Here is a 13,576-nt window from a genome sequence, read left to right as displayed (position 1 = left end):
AGTTCCAAATAAAAATCCCAGCATTTTACTTCTAGTAAAAACTCTAATTTATTAACGTAATTGGGTTTTCAGTAGTGGCATAGTGTTAATATCACAAACCTGTAATGTGATTGTAACTGTAGTAAGAATCCCTTCAATATGTTCCTGTCTGAAATCCAGATATCTGAAATCACCATTGCCAGAATAGTAAAAAACAGAATTAGAAATATAAAAAACGAGTATTTTTACAGCAGTTGTTATTTCATTGCTGATATCAGGAATGGACATTTGCACTATAGTAACAATGTAACAACTGATGTCAAAATATATCATTTTTATGCGAAAGTAGTACATTTCTAATATTTGGCATTACAGCTGGTATGAAACGAATGATACAGTAGAAATCTGTAATTGCATTTTGAGCCAGAGTGAAACACTCCTTCAATTAGTGAATATGTAGTAAATACAAAAATACAGCTTTATTAGTTGAAATTCCATTCCTCATATCAATAATATGTATTTCTAGTAATAAGCAATTACATACTTTTTAATATCAAGAGTTTAATATCAGCAGCACCTGGGAAAGTGTGAATGAGTACTAGTCAGGTGACATCACTCGATCATTCTGATTGGATTATAAGAGCAGACTGATGCTATAAAAGGAGGGAAGTGCTTCCAATCATTGTGTTCTTGTTAGCAATGGTTACCTCTATTAAAAGACGAGCAGCCATCATCGCTTTGCATCAAAATGGCCTCACATGCAAGGAAATTGCTGCAAAGAATATTGCACCTGAAAGAACCGATTACCGGATCTAACTTCAAGGAGAGAGGTTCAACTGCAGTGAAGAAGGCTTCAGGACGTCCCAGAGTGTCCAGCGAGCACCAGGACCGTCTCCTCCTGAGGAGTCCGCTATGGAATCGTGTCAGCACCAGTGCAGAGCTCAAGATTGGCAGCAGGTTGGTGCGGGTGCATCTGCACACACAGTGAGGCGAAGACTTTTGGACAATGGCCTGGTGTCAAGAAGGGCAGCAAAGAAGCCACTTCTCTCCAAGACAAACATCAAGGACAGACTGACATTCTGCAGGAAGTACAAGGATTGGACAGTTATTTTCCATGATGAAGCCCCCTTCGGACTGTTTGGGACATCTGGAAAATCGATAGTCCGGAGAAGAAAAGGTGAAGACACCATGAGAAGCATCCTGAGACCATCCATGTGTGGGGTTGCTCTTCATCGCAGGGAGTGGGCTCGCTCACAATCCTGCACAAAAACACTGCCATGCACAATCAGTCAGGATTTGGCCCTGAAGCTGATCTCCAGCATGCCAGAGTGAAGTACAGAGGTTGTGAAGAACAAGAGGCAACATTGTAAATATCGACTCTTTGCATTTATTTTGGCCAATAAAAGCCTTTAAAACGTATGAAATGCTACAAATACTGAAGCAGCAAACAACACAACATTTATGTCACTGCCAATACTTTTGGCCACGGCTGTAGCTGTTTACAATAATCAAATAAGTTTAACTCATGTCATTTATTTTCTCCCAAAAACTGATATGATCTTAATATTAAAATCCCTGAAGGATATGGAGATACTGTACAACTGACAGGAAAACAGGCTGTGGATGGGCATCACTGAATCAAACAGCTGAGCAATGACCAAACATTTCTTTCATTTCAGAGAATAAGGCCCCTGTTATTCTAAACCGTTCCTAAATAACAATGGACCTTGAGGTTGGGGTACAGACGAGTGTGTGTGTGTGTGTGTGTGTGTGTGTGTGTGTGTATGAAGGATTATTATCTACCTGTCACTTCCTAAACAGGGTATGTGTTATTTATAACAGCACGGCTAGTCTACAAAAGGCTGTCCATCCACGTCTCATTGTCCAGCTGAATTTCGGGAGTCCCTTATTGTTGTGAACGCCTCCGTCCAGCACTGCTCATGGTGAGTAACCAGAACAACCTGTGGGGTTTAGGGATGGTTTGGGAATCGATTGTGCTAGATAGTGGCTCACGGTTAGCTATAGAGACGTCTCTGTGTTGGATTTGGGCCATTCTGTGCACAAATCGTTTCCACAATTAAAATGTGTTCACCGGCGCACTGGACGCCCCCATAGGCTGAAGATGGGGTCTAAATTGGCCTAATATAACATCACTGTCTTTTGACACCATCAGCGGTACACGAGCACTTATCGCTTGATCGCTGATTTAGTTTCACGGGTCCTGATGCTTGAAGGACTTTAGGATTGAGTAAACCATGAACACAGACCGAGAGAGAGGATTTAAAGGGATAGTTTGCCTAAAACTGAAAATTCGGTCATCATTTACTCACCGTCACGTTGTTCCAAACCCCCAAAAAGGAGATGTTTAAGGAATATTCCGGGTTCAATACGAGTTAGTCAATTGACAGCATAAATCGAGGTTAAAGTGAAACACTGGTAATGTGGCATACCGGGCATTTTCCTGGACGCACTTTGGGGGCGGACTGGCCATCGGGAGAACCGGGCAGGCCGCGAAACGTGCCGAATGGGCCACGGTAAGCTAAAATGAGCCGGTGCGTTATGCAGAACGGATTTCTCTTCCCTGTCCAGCTCTGCTTACAATGCAAGTCAATGGGGTTTAATCTGTAAACATTAAAATACTCACTGTTTCAAACGTATAGACACAAGACGTAAATGATATTGTGTGTTAACATGATTTTACGGTGATAAAATCACTTACGTCGTCTGTGGAAAGATATAGACAATTTTACTTCGTTGCCGTGACGATATAAACAAACCCTAAAACGACTGTAAAAATTATGATTTAATCATTTAGCTCAAAATAGCTGAAATAATACTCAAGTTTTAATATACGCAAGTGCTTTTATAAATTATAAGTGTCACATTTCTGTCTTTAAACCCTCCAAATGGAGTGGTGGTGGTGTAGTGGTCTAAGCACATAACTGGTAATCTGGTAATCAGAAGGTTGCTGGTTTGATCCCCACAGCCACCACCACTGTGTCCTTGAGTAAGACACTTAACTCCAGGTTGTTCCGGGGGGATTGTCCCTGTAATAAGTGCACTGTAAGTCACTTTGGATAAAAGCGTCTGCCAAATGCATAAATATAAATGTAATGTAAATATGGTCCCCATTGACTTCCATTGGAAGTGTCTCACTGGAACACACATTTGTGCTTTTATTGAAGAAAAGGAGGAACGAGTCGAAATAGTTTTTGGGGTAATCAACATTGTCACAAATGCTGTTGATTGAGCTTCAGTTGTGTTGAATCCAGAACATTCCTTTCATTTGTATTTGTATCTTGTTTCGCAGTAAAACGATCGGAAACGTTCTTAAAACAAGATTTACTTGACAAGCAAAATTGCATTTGATATTCTGTATCGATTTTTATTTAAATTAAATTTAGTGAGGTTTATGCTTAATACAAGAAGACAAATGGGGTAAGATCATTTGCCAATGGGGGTAAGAAATATGCACTTATATTAAAGGGAAAACGAGTTTAGTTTTCTGACCCCATTGTCAGATTTTGTTTTTTTGGTCATGCAAATGTTCAGATATGTCCATTGGGAAAACAAGACCAAAATACTCATTAAGAAAATGTTTTTTTTTGCCGTGTGGATGGGTACAAAGGGCTGTCAAACTTCTGGAAACATTCGATAGCTCTGTGAGAAATCAGACTGAAATTTGAATCATTATTCACTGAAAATCTTCCAATCATTGTGTGATAAAGAGCAGCGTGATCGTTCTGTCTTCTGCTTTTATGGTCCATAGAAGAAAGGCATACAGGTTTGTAATGACATGAGGATGAGTAAATGAGGACAATTATCAGTGTAATTATGAGCTGTGCCTTTAAGAAGGATACGAGATGCTTTGGATGGAACATATTATGCACAAAAATGCAACTTTTTGGCAGGTACATTCATGCGACTGATGGATGTATTACATTATACTTCTAATTGACCCTAGAGTTTCACAACATGGAGCAGCTTACGAGACAGAAACCTTGCCCATGTTGTTATAATTGTGTTTAACTTCAACTACTATTGCTTGTTTTCCGCAGGCGCCCAAGAAGGCAAAGAAAAGGTCTGCAGAGGGAGCAAACTCCAACGTGTTCTCCATGTTTGAACAAGCTCAGATCCAGGAGTTCAAGGAGGTCGGATGCCTCTTGTTTTTGTCTCTTTGACTGTCTGGTTGTCCGTCAAGCCCTCGTTCTTTAAAGAGTTATTCTGGATGGGCGCAGCTGGTATTGTCTGAGAGGCGTCGTCTGGGAACACACTGTGCAATCTGATATTCCCGTCTGATCCCTATCGAGGGCTTATATATATTTATAGAGACTCTGCTTAACATACCAGATTCACGGAATTCTGTTGGGATAACTGGCACATGTGTGGAATTCCCAATCTGGAATTGTGCCATAATAATATATTATATATATATATATAATATAAAGACCCCAGTCGTTTCACACGTCGTCTCTAGATGTCATCACTCTTATTCAACAACGTTCTCATTTGTTTCCTTTTGTGTCTCTCCTGTAGGACTTTAGGAGAAACATTTGAGACAAATTTGGTATTTCAATGCAACATGCAATCAAACTAATATTTCAGCCTATTTTTAAGATGCATACATTTCAATTTCATAGCAAAATTCCAAAGTGAATTGGGAAGTGTAAGCGTCTAGTGCAGCGCCTAATTCCCACTACTTAGTAGGTCCTCGTGGTGGCGCGGTTACTCGCCTCAATTCAGGTGGCGGAGGACGAGTCTCAGTTGCCTCCACATCTGTGAGCGTCAATCGGCGCATCTGATCACGTGACTCGTTGTGCATGACACCGCGGAGACTCACAGCATGTGGAGGCTCATGCTACTCTCCACGATCCACACACAACTCACCACACGCCCCATTGAGAGAACCACTAATCACCACCACGAGGAGGTTACCCCATGTGACTCTACCCTCCCTAGCAACCGGGACAATTTGGTTGCTAAGGAGACCTGGCTGGAGTCACTCAGCACGCCTTGGATTCAATAGGTATCTGAGTGAGTATTGACGCTGACTAGCACACCTGGAGTCGTGAGTTTGAATCCAGGGCGTGCTGAGTGACTCCAGCCAGGTCTCCTTAGCAACCAAATTGGCCTGGTTGCTAGGGAGGGTAGAGTCACATGGGGTAACCTCCTCGTGTCACGATTAGTGGTTCTCGCTCTCGAGTGAGGTGTGCATGGTAGAGCTTGATAAGCCATGTGATTAGAGCACGCATTAGGTCTCCACGGTAACAAGCTAGGTCTCCAAATGGGAGAAAAACAAAAACTTTAAACTTTTTTTTTGTCTGCAAATATCTAAACACTCTTAAAAAAAAGATACATTTACTTAAAACACAATGACATTACATTTTTCTTGTTTTGTGAGAAATGTAACCAAATATAATAACGTTTATGCTTATAACAAGAAAAAAATCTTGATTGAAAGGGAAAACAAGTTTATTTTTCTTACCCCATTGGCAAATAGTTTTTTCTTGTTATAAGCATAAATTGCACCAAATGTTGTTAGAAAACAAGACCCCCCTTTCTCCCCAATTTGGAACAACCAATTCTCAATGCGCTCTGAGACCGTCAATCCGTGCCTCTTATCACGTGGCTTGTTGAGCCGTTACCATGGAGACCTAGCGTGTTACCATGGAGACCTAGCGCGTGTCCACGCACAACTCACCATGCACCCCACCGAGAGCGAGAACCACTAATCACGACCACGAGGAGGTTACCCCATGTGACTCTACCCTCCCTAGCAACCAGGCCAATTTGGTTGCTATGGAGACCTGGCTGGAGTCACTCAGCATGCCCTGGATTCAAACTCACGACTCCAGGTGTGATAGTCAGCGTCAATACTCGCTGAGATACACAGACCCCCAAAAACTAGACTTAATATCTCATGCCAGTTCTGCTTCTCCAGTAATTCTTCCGGTTTAGATGTTTAGATATTATTTTACCAGATAATGAGACACAAATACTCACTAAGAAAGAGCAACACAATTTTCCTCTGGGATGAAATGGTTGTTCTCCATGTTTTTAGGCGTTCACCATCATGGACCAGAACAGAGACGGCTTCATTGACAAGAACGACCTGAGAGACACGTTTGCCGCTTTAGGTTGGTTTAGACAAGATTGCACATTTGTAAAAGTGCAAAGAAAAACTCCTTTTGTCCATCTGATAGTCCTGTCTTTTGATTGACAGGTCGGCTCAACGTGAAACAAGAAGAGATTGACGAAATGCTGAAGGAAGCGTCTGGACCGATCAATTTCACCGTGTTCCTCACGATGTTTGGAGAGAAACTCAAGGGTAAGGCTTCACGAGGCCAGACGGACACTTCTTGGGAAGTACTTTAGATTCACACTCGTGCTCAAATACTGACGTGAGTTTGTTTCATTATAGGCGCTGATCCAGAGGAAACCATCTTAAATGCCTTCAAAGTGTTTGATCCTGAGGGGAAGGGAATTCTCAAGAAGGAATAGTAGGATGTTCAATATTTTCTTTTGTGTCAACATAAAAATGCATTTAATTCCAGATCTGATGACGACGAGAACCGGCTTGACGATATAAATAATTGTCAAAAAACAAAAAGACACAAACACACACACATGGGACGGACAGCTGCCCGTAAACACTCTCTCTCTGTCGCACCACCGTCCGCAGTCGGCCTTTATCCCTCTCGGAGGCTTAATTAGCCTGATAAGGGCGGGGCCAGGTTGTGATTTTAAACACCATTCCTATCCATAGACTGTAAAAAAAGATGGACGACGCCCCTTCGCTCTTTTCCATTGGTGAGAACTGAAGCCGCCAGTGTCCCGATATGGCGCTGACATCTTGGGACTTGAGTCTGCGCAGTTGCGATTTCGGGACCAGACCTGCGCAGTAGTGAGCAGGAAGTAAAGCCGCGAAATCAAGGCCCCGCCCTCACTCTCGTTGAATCAATCGCAAGCACACGCCCCTGTACTTTTGACTTTTGACTTATGACGGTGTGAAATAATTAATTATAGAAATTTAGATATTAAATTTAAAGCTCCAATCTCCTCAGTCCTCCGAAGATCCCGAAAAAAGTCAGTTGGTGCTTCAGTGACTACTTAGCTCAGAGAACCTGTCAATCACAGCTGTCAATCATGATGTCACAGCAGCGTTTTTATAGCATCAAATAACTAAAAACAAACTTATTTTGAAAACAAACACTTGAAATGACATCAACGTGATAGAAACGACAGTAAATGACAGAAACTATCTTTGGAAAAAAGATATGTGAAGTGTAATTTAATTGTTTAGTTGGTCTCACGTCCCGTTGAATAACATGGGGAGGCGGGGCTTATGACCTATACTAGGACCAGTCACCGGGGGGCGATCGAGACGTTTTGGCTTCACTTTTGAGGGCTTGTGCGGCACACTTGGTCCTGTCACATTCCTCTCTCGTTCTCTCAGGCTGGGGAGCCCCCGGCATGACGTACACCCCCCCCTCTTTCCCTGGGGAGGGGCGTGCCTTCCACCCCGTCCAGCTGGATGAGGGAGGGGACAAGGGGAGGGAAACGCCAACAAGGAGCAGCAGTGAGAGAGAGACACTCACTCGCCGGTTCTCCAATACACCGTAGTTTGGTCCTCGGCCACTCCGCCAACCCTCTAATGGACGACAGCCGCGCCTCCCCGGGCGGATCAGAGGCAGTCCTCCAGCCCCTGGCGGACGGAACGTCCCGCCGCGTTCTCTGGGAACAGAAGGGGTCTCGCCCGCCCCTGGCAGCGGTTCTCCCGCTCCAGGCAGTCGCCAGCGAGCCCCTCTCCGCACGCGGTCGGCGGTCTCAGACCCCGCCTCGTTTCATCGGCTGGTAGGGGACTCCTCCGCCCCTGGTAGCGGCCCTGACCGGTCCAGACGGTTGGTTAGCAGCCCCTTCTCCCCTCGCGGTCGGCGGCCGTTCCTCCGCTTCCAAGCGGCCGCAGCCATGGCTGCTCCACTGGGGTGGATGGCGGTATGTACGTGACCAATAAGACCAAGAATAAGTATTTAAAAAATGAATTGGTTCAATGTTGATTTTATGTTCATTTGAATTGATTTCATGGGTGCTGATTGAGTCGTTTATCCGTTTCTTTTCAGCGTGACCGAGATGCTGACCACACAAGCTGACAGATTTTCAGCAGAGGAGGTGAGAGACGTCTCACATTTATGGTTGACACTGATGATTTGCAGGTTGCCATGGATACAGTGACAATTCCACTGACCTCTCATCCTCATCCTCATCCTCAGATGGAGCAGATGTTTCTCGCATTCCCCCCGGACCCTGCGGGAAACCTGGACTACAAAAATCTGGTCCATATCATCACACACGGAGAAGAGAAAGACCAGGAATGATGTAGCCCTTCGGCCAATCCCAGCGCTCCCTGCGTGCCAGTCCACGCCCACTTATTTATGATTGACAGGCTTGAATCCGAGCTCAAAGTCAATGGAGAATATTCAGATTTTTCATTGTGTAATATTGTGTCAGTGTTTGTAAAATAAACGACAATCTTTGCACCGTTATCTCGTCTTATGTCAACGTTTATTTATGCAATTCTGTAAGAATCCAATAAATACCTACAGTATAGGGGAGACCGGGGCAAGGTAACATAGGGAACATATTTAAAGCACACTGGCATACATTAAGACAAGAGTCAACTATATTAAAAAGTTTAAATGTGCATATTGGCAAATGTCATTTACAGTATATCAGGGCAGGTGTACAGTGGTGTTATACAAGGGTTTACCCTTGGTAAATATGAGCAAATAAGGCTGTGAAAAATATGTCTTTATTGTTTATCCTTTTGATCTTTCATTCAAAATATTCACAAAAATATATATCCTCTAATGGATATCAAATAATTGCAAACACAACACAAGTTTTATCCAAAAACTAATATTTTTTTAAAATATATGCATGGTCACAATTATTGCATCCCTAGTAAAACATATCTGAAGAATATTCCCATTCATATTTAAATCTTTTAGTACACCTGGGTGACTTGTTTATCCATGACTTCCTGTTTCACAGGGGTATTCCCAAATTCCCTTCATCATCCATCACAGTGTGTTAGATTAAAGAATAAAGTTCTGATGTGCGGCAAAACGTTGTTGAGCTTCACAAAATGGGAAGTGGCTATAAGAAAATAGCTAAAGCACTGAAAATAATACCCATTTCCACCATCAGGGCAATAATGAACAAGTTCCAATCAACTGGAGGTCTGAAGAATCGTCCTGGAAGAGGACGTGTGTCTATATCGTCTCAACACACAGTGAGGAGGATGTTCAAGTGGCCAAAGAACCTCCAAAGATCACAGCTGGAGAACTGCTGAAATGAGTTTAGTCTTAGGCTCAGAAAGTCTCAAATATACATCAGACATCACCTACATCACCACCAGTGGTTTGGGAGGTCTGCTCTCATCCAACAACAATCTCGAGCAACTTCAGTTTGCCAGACACGACTGGAACTTCAGATGCGACCGGGTTCTGTGGTCAGATGAAACCAAAAAATGCTTTTTGGCAGCAAACACCAGAGATGGGTTTGGCGCACACAGAGATGAGTACCACCCAATGCCCACGGTTAAATCTTTAATGTTGTGGGGCTGTTTTTCTGCCAGAGGTCCTGGATATCTTGTTTGGATTCATGGCATCATGGACTCTATCATATACCAACAGATCCTAAATCTAAACCTGACTGCCTCTGCCCTGGTTGGATCTTCCAGCAGGACAAGGATCCAAAACAAACATCAAAATCAACACAAAAATTGTTCACTGACCACAAAATCAAGGTTCTGCCATAGCTATCCCAGTCCCCTGACCTGAAGACCTGTGGGGCGACCTGAAGAGTCCATCAACACGCTCCTCTGAATTTGAAGGATCTGGAGAGATTCTGAATGGAGGAATGATCTCCGATCCCTTGTCATGTGTTCTCCATCCTCATCAGGGATTAGAGGAGAAGACTCAGAGCTGTTATCTTGGCAAAGGGAGGATGCACAAAGTATTGAATAAAAGGGTGCCAATAATTGTGTCACATATATTTGACAAAAATATTAGTTTTTGGACTACGACTTGTGCTTGCAATTGTTTGATATCCATTAGAGGATATATTTTTGTGAATATTTTGAATGAAAGATCAAAAGGATAAACAATAAAGACTTCTTTATTTTTCACAGCCGCCTTTGCTCAAATTTACCAATATTTTTGGCCACGACTGCATATACAGTATATTTGTTTTCTTAAAGGAATCTGAGCTAAGTATGTAAACAGGTAAATTGTTTAAAACAACTGTTAATTTAATCACTTTGTTCTTAAAATAATTTTGAATACATTTTTGAGGAAGCTCCCTTGCCTTTTCTGACAGGCCACCGCTGATGTTTATTATAGTTTGGGCCACTGCCCCTAAAAATGTCTGAGCTTGGACTGCACAGAACAGAAAATAGGATATCGTTGTAGTCAGGGATGGGCAGTATTTCAGATACATGCATTTTGTTTCTCCTCTTTTCTACCCAATCTGGAACACCCAATTCCCAATGCGCTCCAAGTCCTCGTGGTGGCGTAGTGACTTGCTTCAATCCGGGTGGCGGAGGATGAATCTCAGTTGCCTCCGTGTCTGAGACCGTCAATCCGCGCATCTTATCACGTGACATGTTGAGCACGTTACGATGGAGACGTAGCGCATGTGCCCATGGCTAGTGTAATTTGCACATTTGTGAGGGCACCATTAATGCAGAAATATACGTACAAATGATGGAACAACGTATGCTGCCATCCAAACGGCGTCTTTTCCAGGGATGTCCCTGCGTATTCCAGCAGGATAACGCTAAACCACAAATAAGTGTTATTAGAAGAAATGGTGACGTCACACTTCTTAAAGAGATGGTAGATGTTTTGGGTCCAAGTATTTTGTCTATGTGGTGTGCACGCGGGTATCCAGCCCAGTTTGGATCCATTGGAAATGTAGTTCTCCAAACTAAAATTTTTGTCCAAAATTGTGGACATTATTTCTCTTTTTTTAAACAAAAAGTGATGTTTTTAATTGCTTTCAGTCAGGGTTTAGACCAAGTCACAGCACAGTTGTCAGCTCTCCTTAGGGTGACAAATTATATATTGTTAAAAGTTGATTCTTGTAGTTTTGTTGCCCTAATTTAATCGGATCTTAGTGCAGCTTTCGACACAATTGATCATGCTGTTCTCAGTGACCGGCTTAAACAGGATGTTGGCATGGCATGGCCCTAAGGTGGTTTATCTCAAAGGCCAAATTGATGTCCTATCAGGTGGCCGGGGGCGGGCGGGGGGGGTACACGTGATATGAGCGTGAAGCGATCATCTATGTTCCGCAACTGCTTTCGGAACTATTCCTTGAATAACGTTGTATAACGTTCGAGTAAGGGCAGGGGTAAGATGGTGCCCCACTAGGGAGTTGGCACCCCCCTAGGGAGTTGGCGCCATACGCAGACTGTGTAGTCTGCTTATAGCAGCAGTACTGTAGAACATTCTCTGTTAAAATTGGAAATTTCTCATCATCTTCATCATCTATTAAATGTGGGGTTCCGCAAGGCTCAGTTTTAGGGCCAGTTTTATTGTCCTTATATATGCTGCCCCTCTGCTTAATATTTCAAAAACATGGCATTTCTTATCATTATAATGCTGATGATACTCAGTGCCCAAGGTTGTGGAATAGTTTACCACTGTCTGTTAGGTCCCACCTGTTCTCTTTGGCTTTGAAATGTAGTGGTTGTTTTATGTTTGGATATTTAGGTTTATGTTTGGAAGTGTCTCATTCCATTGTGTTTTAATGACGTTTGTGTTATTGTGTTTGTCTTAATGTACAGCACTTTGTTCAGTAGTGTTTGTACTTTAGAAATAAACTTGACTTTGACATTGACACTGTGGAAAACGCTCGACTGTCCCAACCTTTTTGGCACGTGTTGCAATCATCTGGTTTGAAATGAGTGTATATTTTAAAAAAGCTATTAAATTCACAAGGTAAACCATCATATAAAGTGTTGTTGTCGTGCTTTCAATATAGCACAGGGTGGATAGAATTACTATTTCGCAATCGGGGTTGTACTTTAAAAAGGTTATATACAAAATAAGAAGATACATTGATAGGATTTCTTAAAACAAGTTCTCAGATTTACACATTACAGAATAATTGACATCTTGAAATTAGTTGTAAATCAGTTTCAAAAAGTGTTTAGTTTTACATTTCCTAAATTTATTAATGGTAAAAATTATGCATTTGCAACTGTGTACAGCAGAGGTTTTCAATTGGTGAGGCGCGCCTCCTCTGGGGGGCGCCAGAGAGCCAAAGGGGAGGCGCAGCGCGGGGGGACAAACATTATGATTCACTCTGCACACATCTGTCCTGCAAGCTTGCATGTTAAAGTGCATGTTATGCATATGCGTGTAGCAAAATGGATCGCTTTGTAGTGACTGCATTTCCCCACCTCTCTCAAAAGACTATGAAAGTCCTCATCCCCTTCACCTCCACTTCATTATATGAGTGCAGGTTTTCTGGAAAATTATCAAATTCCACAAAATAAATAAATGCATGAAAGTAATAATAATAATAATAATACTGTCAGGGATCCGAACTCCTTTCGCCATTTTGAAAGCATAATCGGTCACTTTTGTGATTGTTAAGAGCAATGATTAATGTGCAGAAGTGAGTGATATACGTATAAAGGGTCATCACATGACCCGGGTCAGCGCTGCATTTTACTGCTTTCTGCTATCAAAGCAACTGCACGCTTTTATTCCTGCTCTCTTCCAAATACATGTTTTCAATGTTTATTCCACACACCTCCCGCTTTATACGGGGCTAACTGGTAAAATCGACCGTCTGTGACGCTTTCTGCAACTCTTGTCACTTGGAGTGGCGGTGGCGTAGTGGACTTAAGCACATCACTTGTAATCAGAAGGTCACTGGTTCGAACCCCACAGTCACCACCATTGTGTCCTTGAGTAAGACACTTAATCCAAGTTGTTCTGCGGGGATTGTCCCTGTAATAAGTGCTCTGTATAATACATTGGTAATCAGAAGGTCACTGGTTCGAACCCCACAGTCACCACCATTGTGTCCTTGAGTAAGACACTTAACTCCAGGTTGCTCCGGGGGGATTGTCCCTGTAATAAGTGCTCTGTATAATACATTGGTACTCAGAAGGTTGCTGGTTTGATCCCCACAGTCACCACCATTGTGTCCTTGAGTAAGACACTTAACTCCAGGTTGCTCCGTGGGGATTGTCCCTGTAATAAGTGCTCTGTAAGTCGCTTTGAATAAAAGCATCTGCCAAATGCATAAATGTAAATGTAAATGAGAGTGAAACTTTGTAATATGGCACTTTTTGTACCACTGTCTCCCTAAGATGATTCGCTGATGTTTTTCCTCTTTTGTAAGTCACTTTGGATAAAAGCCTCTGCCAAATGAATAAATGTAAATGTAAATGGGGGGCGATGCAGCGATTGACGCTGATGTTCAGCCTCCAGAACCAAATTAATACCATCACGAGAAATCGTCTGTCCGAGGCAAAGACTGTAATCTAATCTAATGACAACCGCCTCAGCATCCGTCT

General features: G+C 42.6%; 1 protein-coding gene across 1 annotated transcript; it reads left to right on the top strand.

Annotated features, from left to right (window-relative positions):
• Nucleotides 1-1,848: 1,848 nt before the first annotated feature.
• myl2a (myosin, light chain 2a, regulatory, cardiac, slow) lies at nucleotides 1,849-8,548 on the top strand. Its single transcript, XM_052125526.1, has 7 exons — nucleotides 1,849-1,922; nucleotides 4,038-4,130; nucleotides 6,041-6,116; nucleotides 6,203-6,307; nucleotides 6,401-6,479; nucleotides 8,100-8,148; nucleotides 8,250-8,548. The coding sequence occupies exons 1-7, from the start codon at nucleotides 1,920-1,922 to the stop codon at nucleotides 8,352-8,354; spliced, it is 510 nt and encodes a 169-aa protein (XP_051981486.1). The 5' UTR covers nucleotides 1,849-1,919; the 3' UTR covers nucleotides 8,355-8,548.
• The last annotated feature ends 5,028 nt before the right edge of the window (nucleotides 8,549-13,576 follow it).

This window comes from Xyrauchen texanus, chromosome 4, assembly GCF_025860055.1.
Source record: "Xyrauchen texanus isolate HMW12.3.18 chromosome 4, RBS_HiC_50CHRs, whole genome shotgun sequence".
NCBI classification, from domain to species: domain Eukaryota; kingdom Metazoa; phylum Chordata; class Actinopteri; order Cypriniformes; family Catostomidae; genus Xyrauchen; species Xyrauchen texanus.
The sequence above is the reverse complement of the archived record's forward strand: the minus strand, read 5'-3'. Positions and strand labels throughout refer to the sequence as shown.

Coding starts and splice junctions, on each gene's coding strand:
- myl2a (XM_052125526.1), top strand. Junction 4,131..6,040: donor AGATCCAGGAGTTCAAGGAG/GTCGGATGCCTC, acceptor CCATGTTTTTAG/GCGTTCACCATCATGGACCA. Junction 6,308..6,400: donor GTTTGGAGAGAAACTCAAGG/GTAAGGCTTCAC, acceptor GTTTCATTATAG/GCGCTGATCCAGAGGAAACC.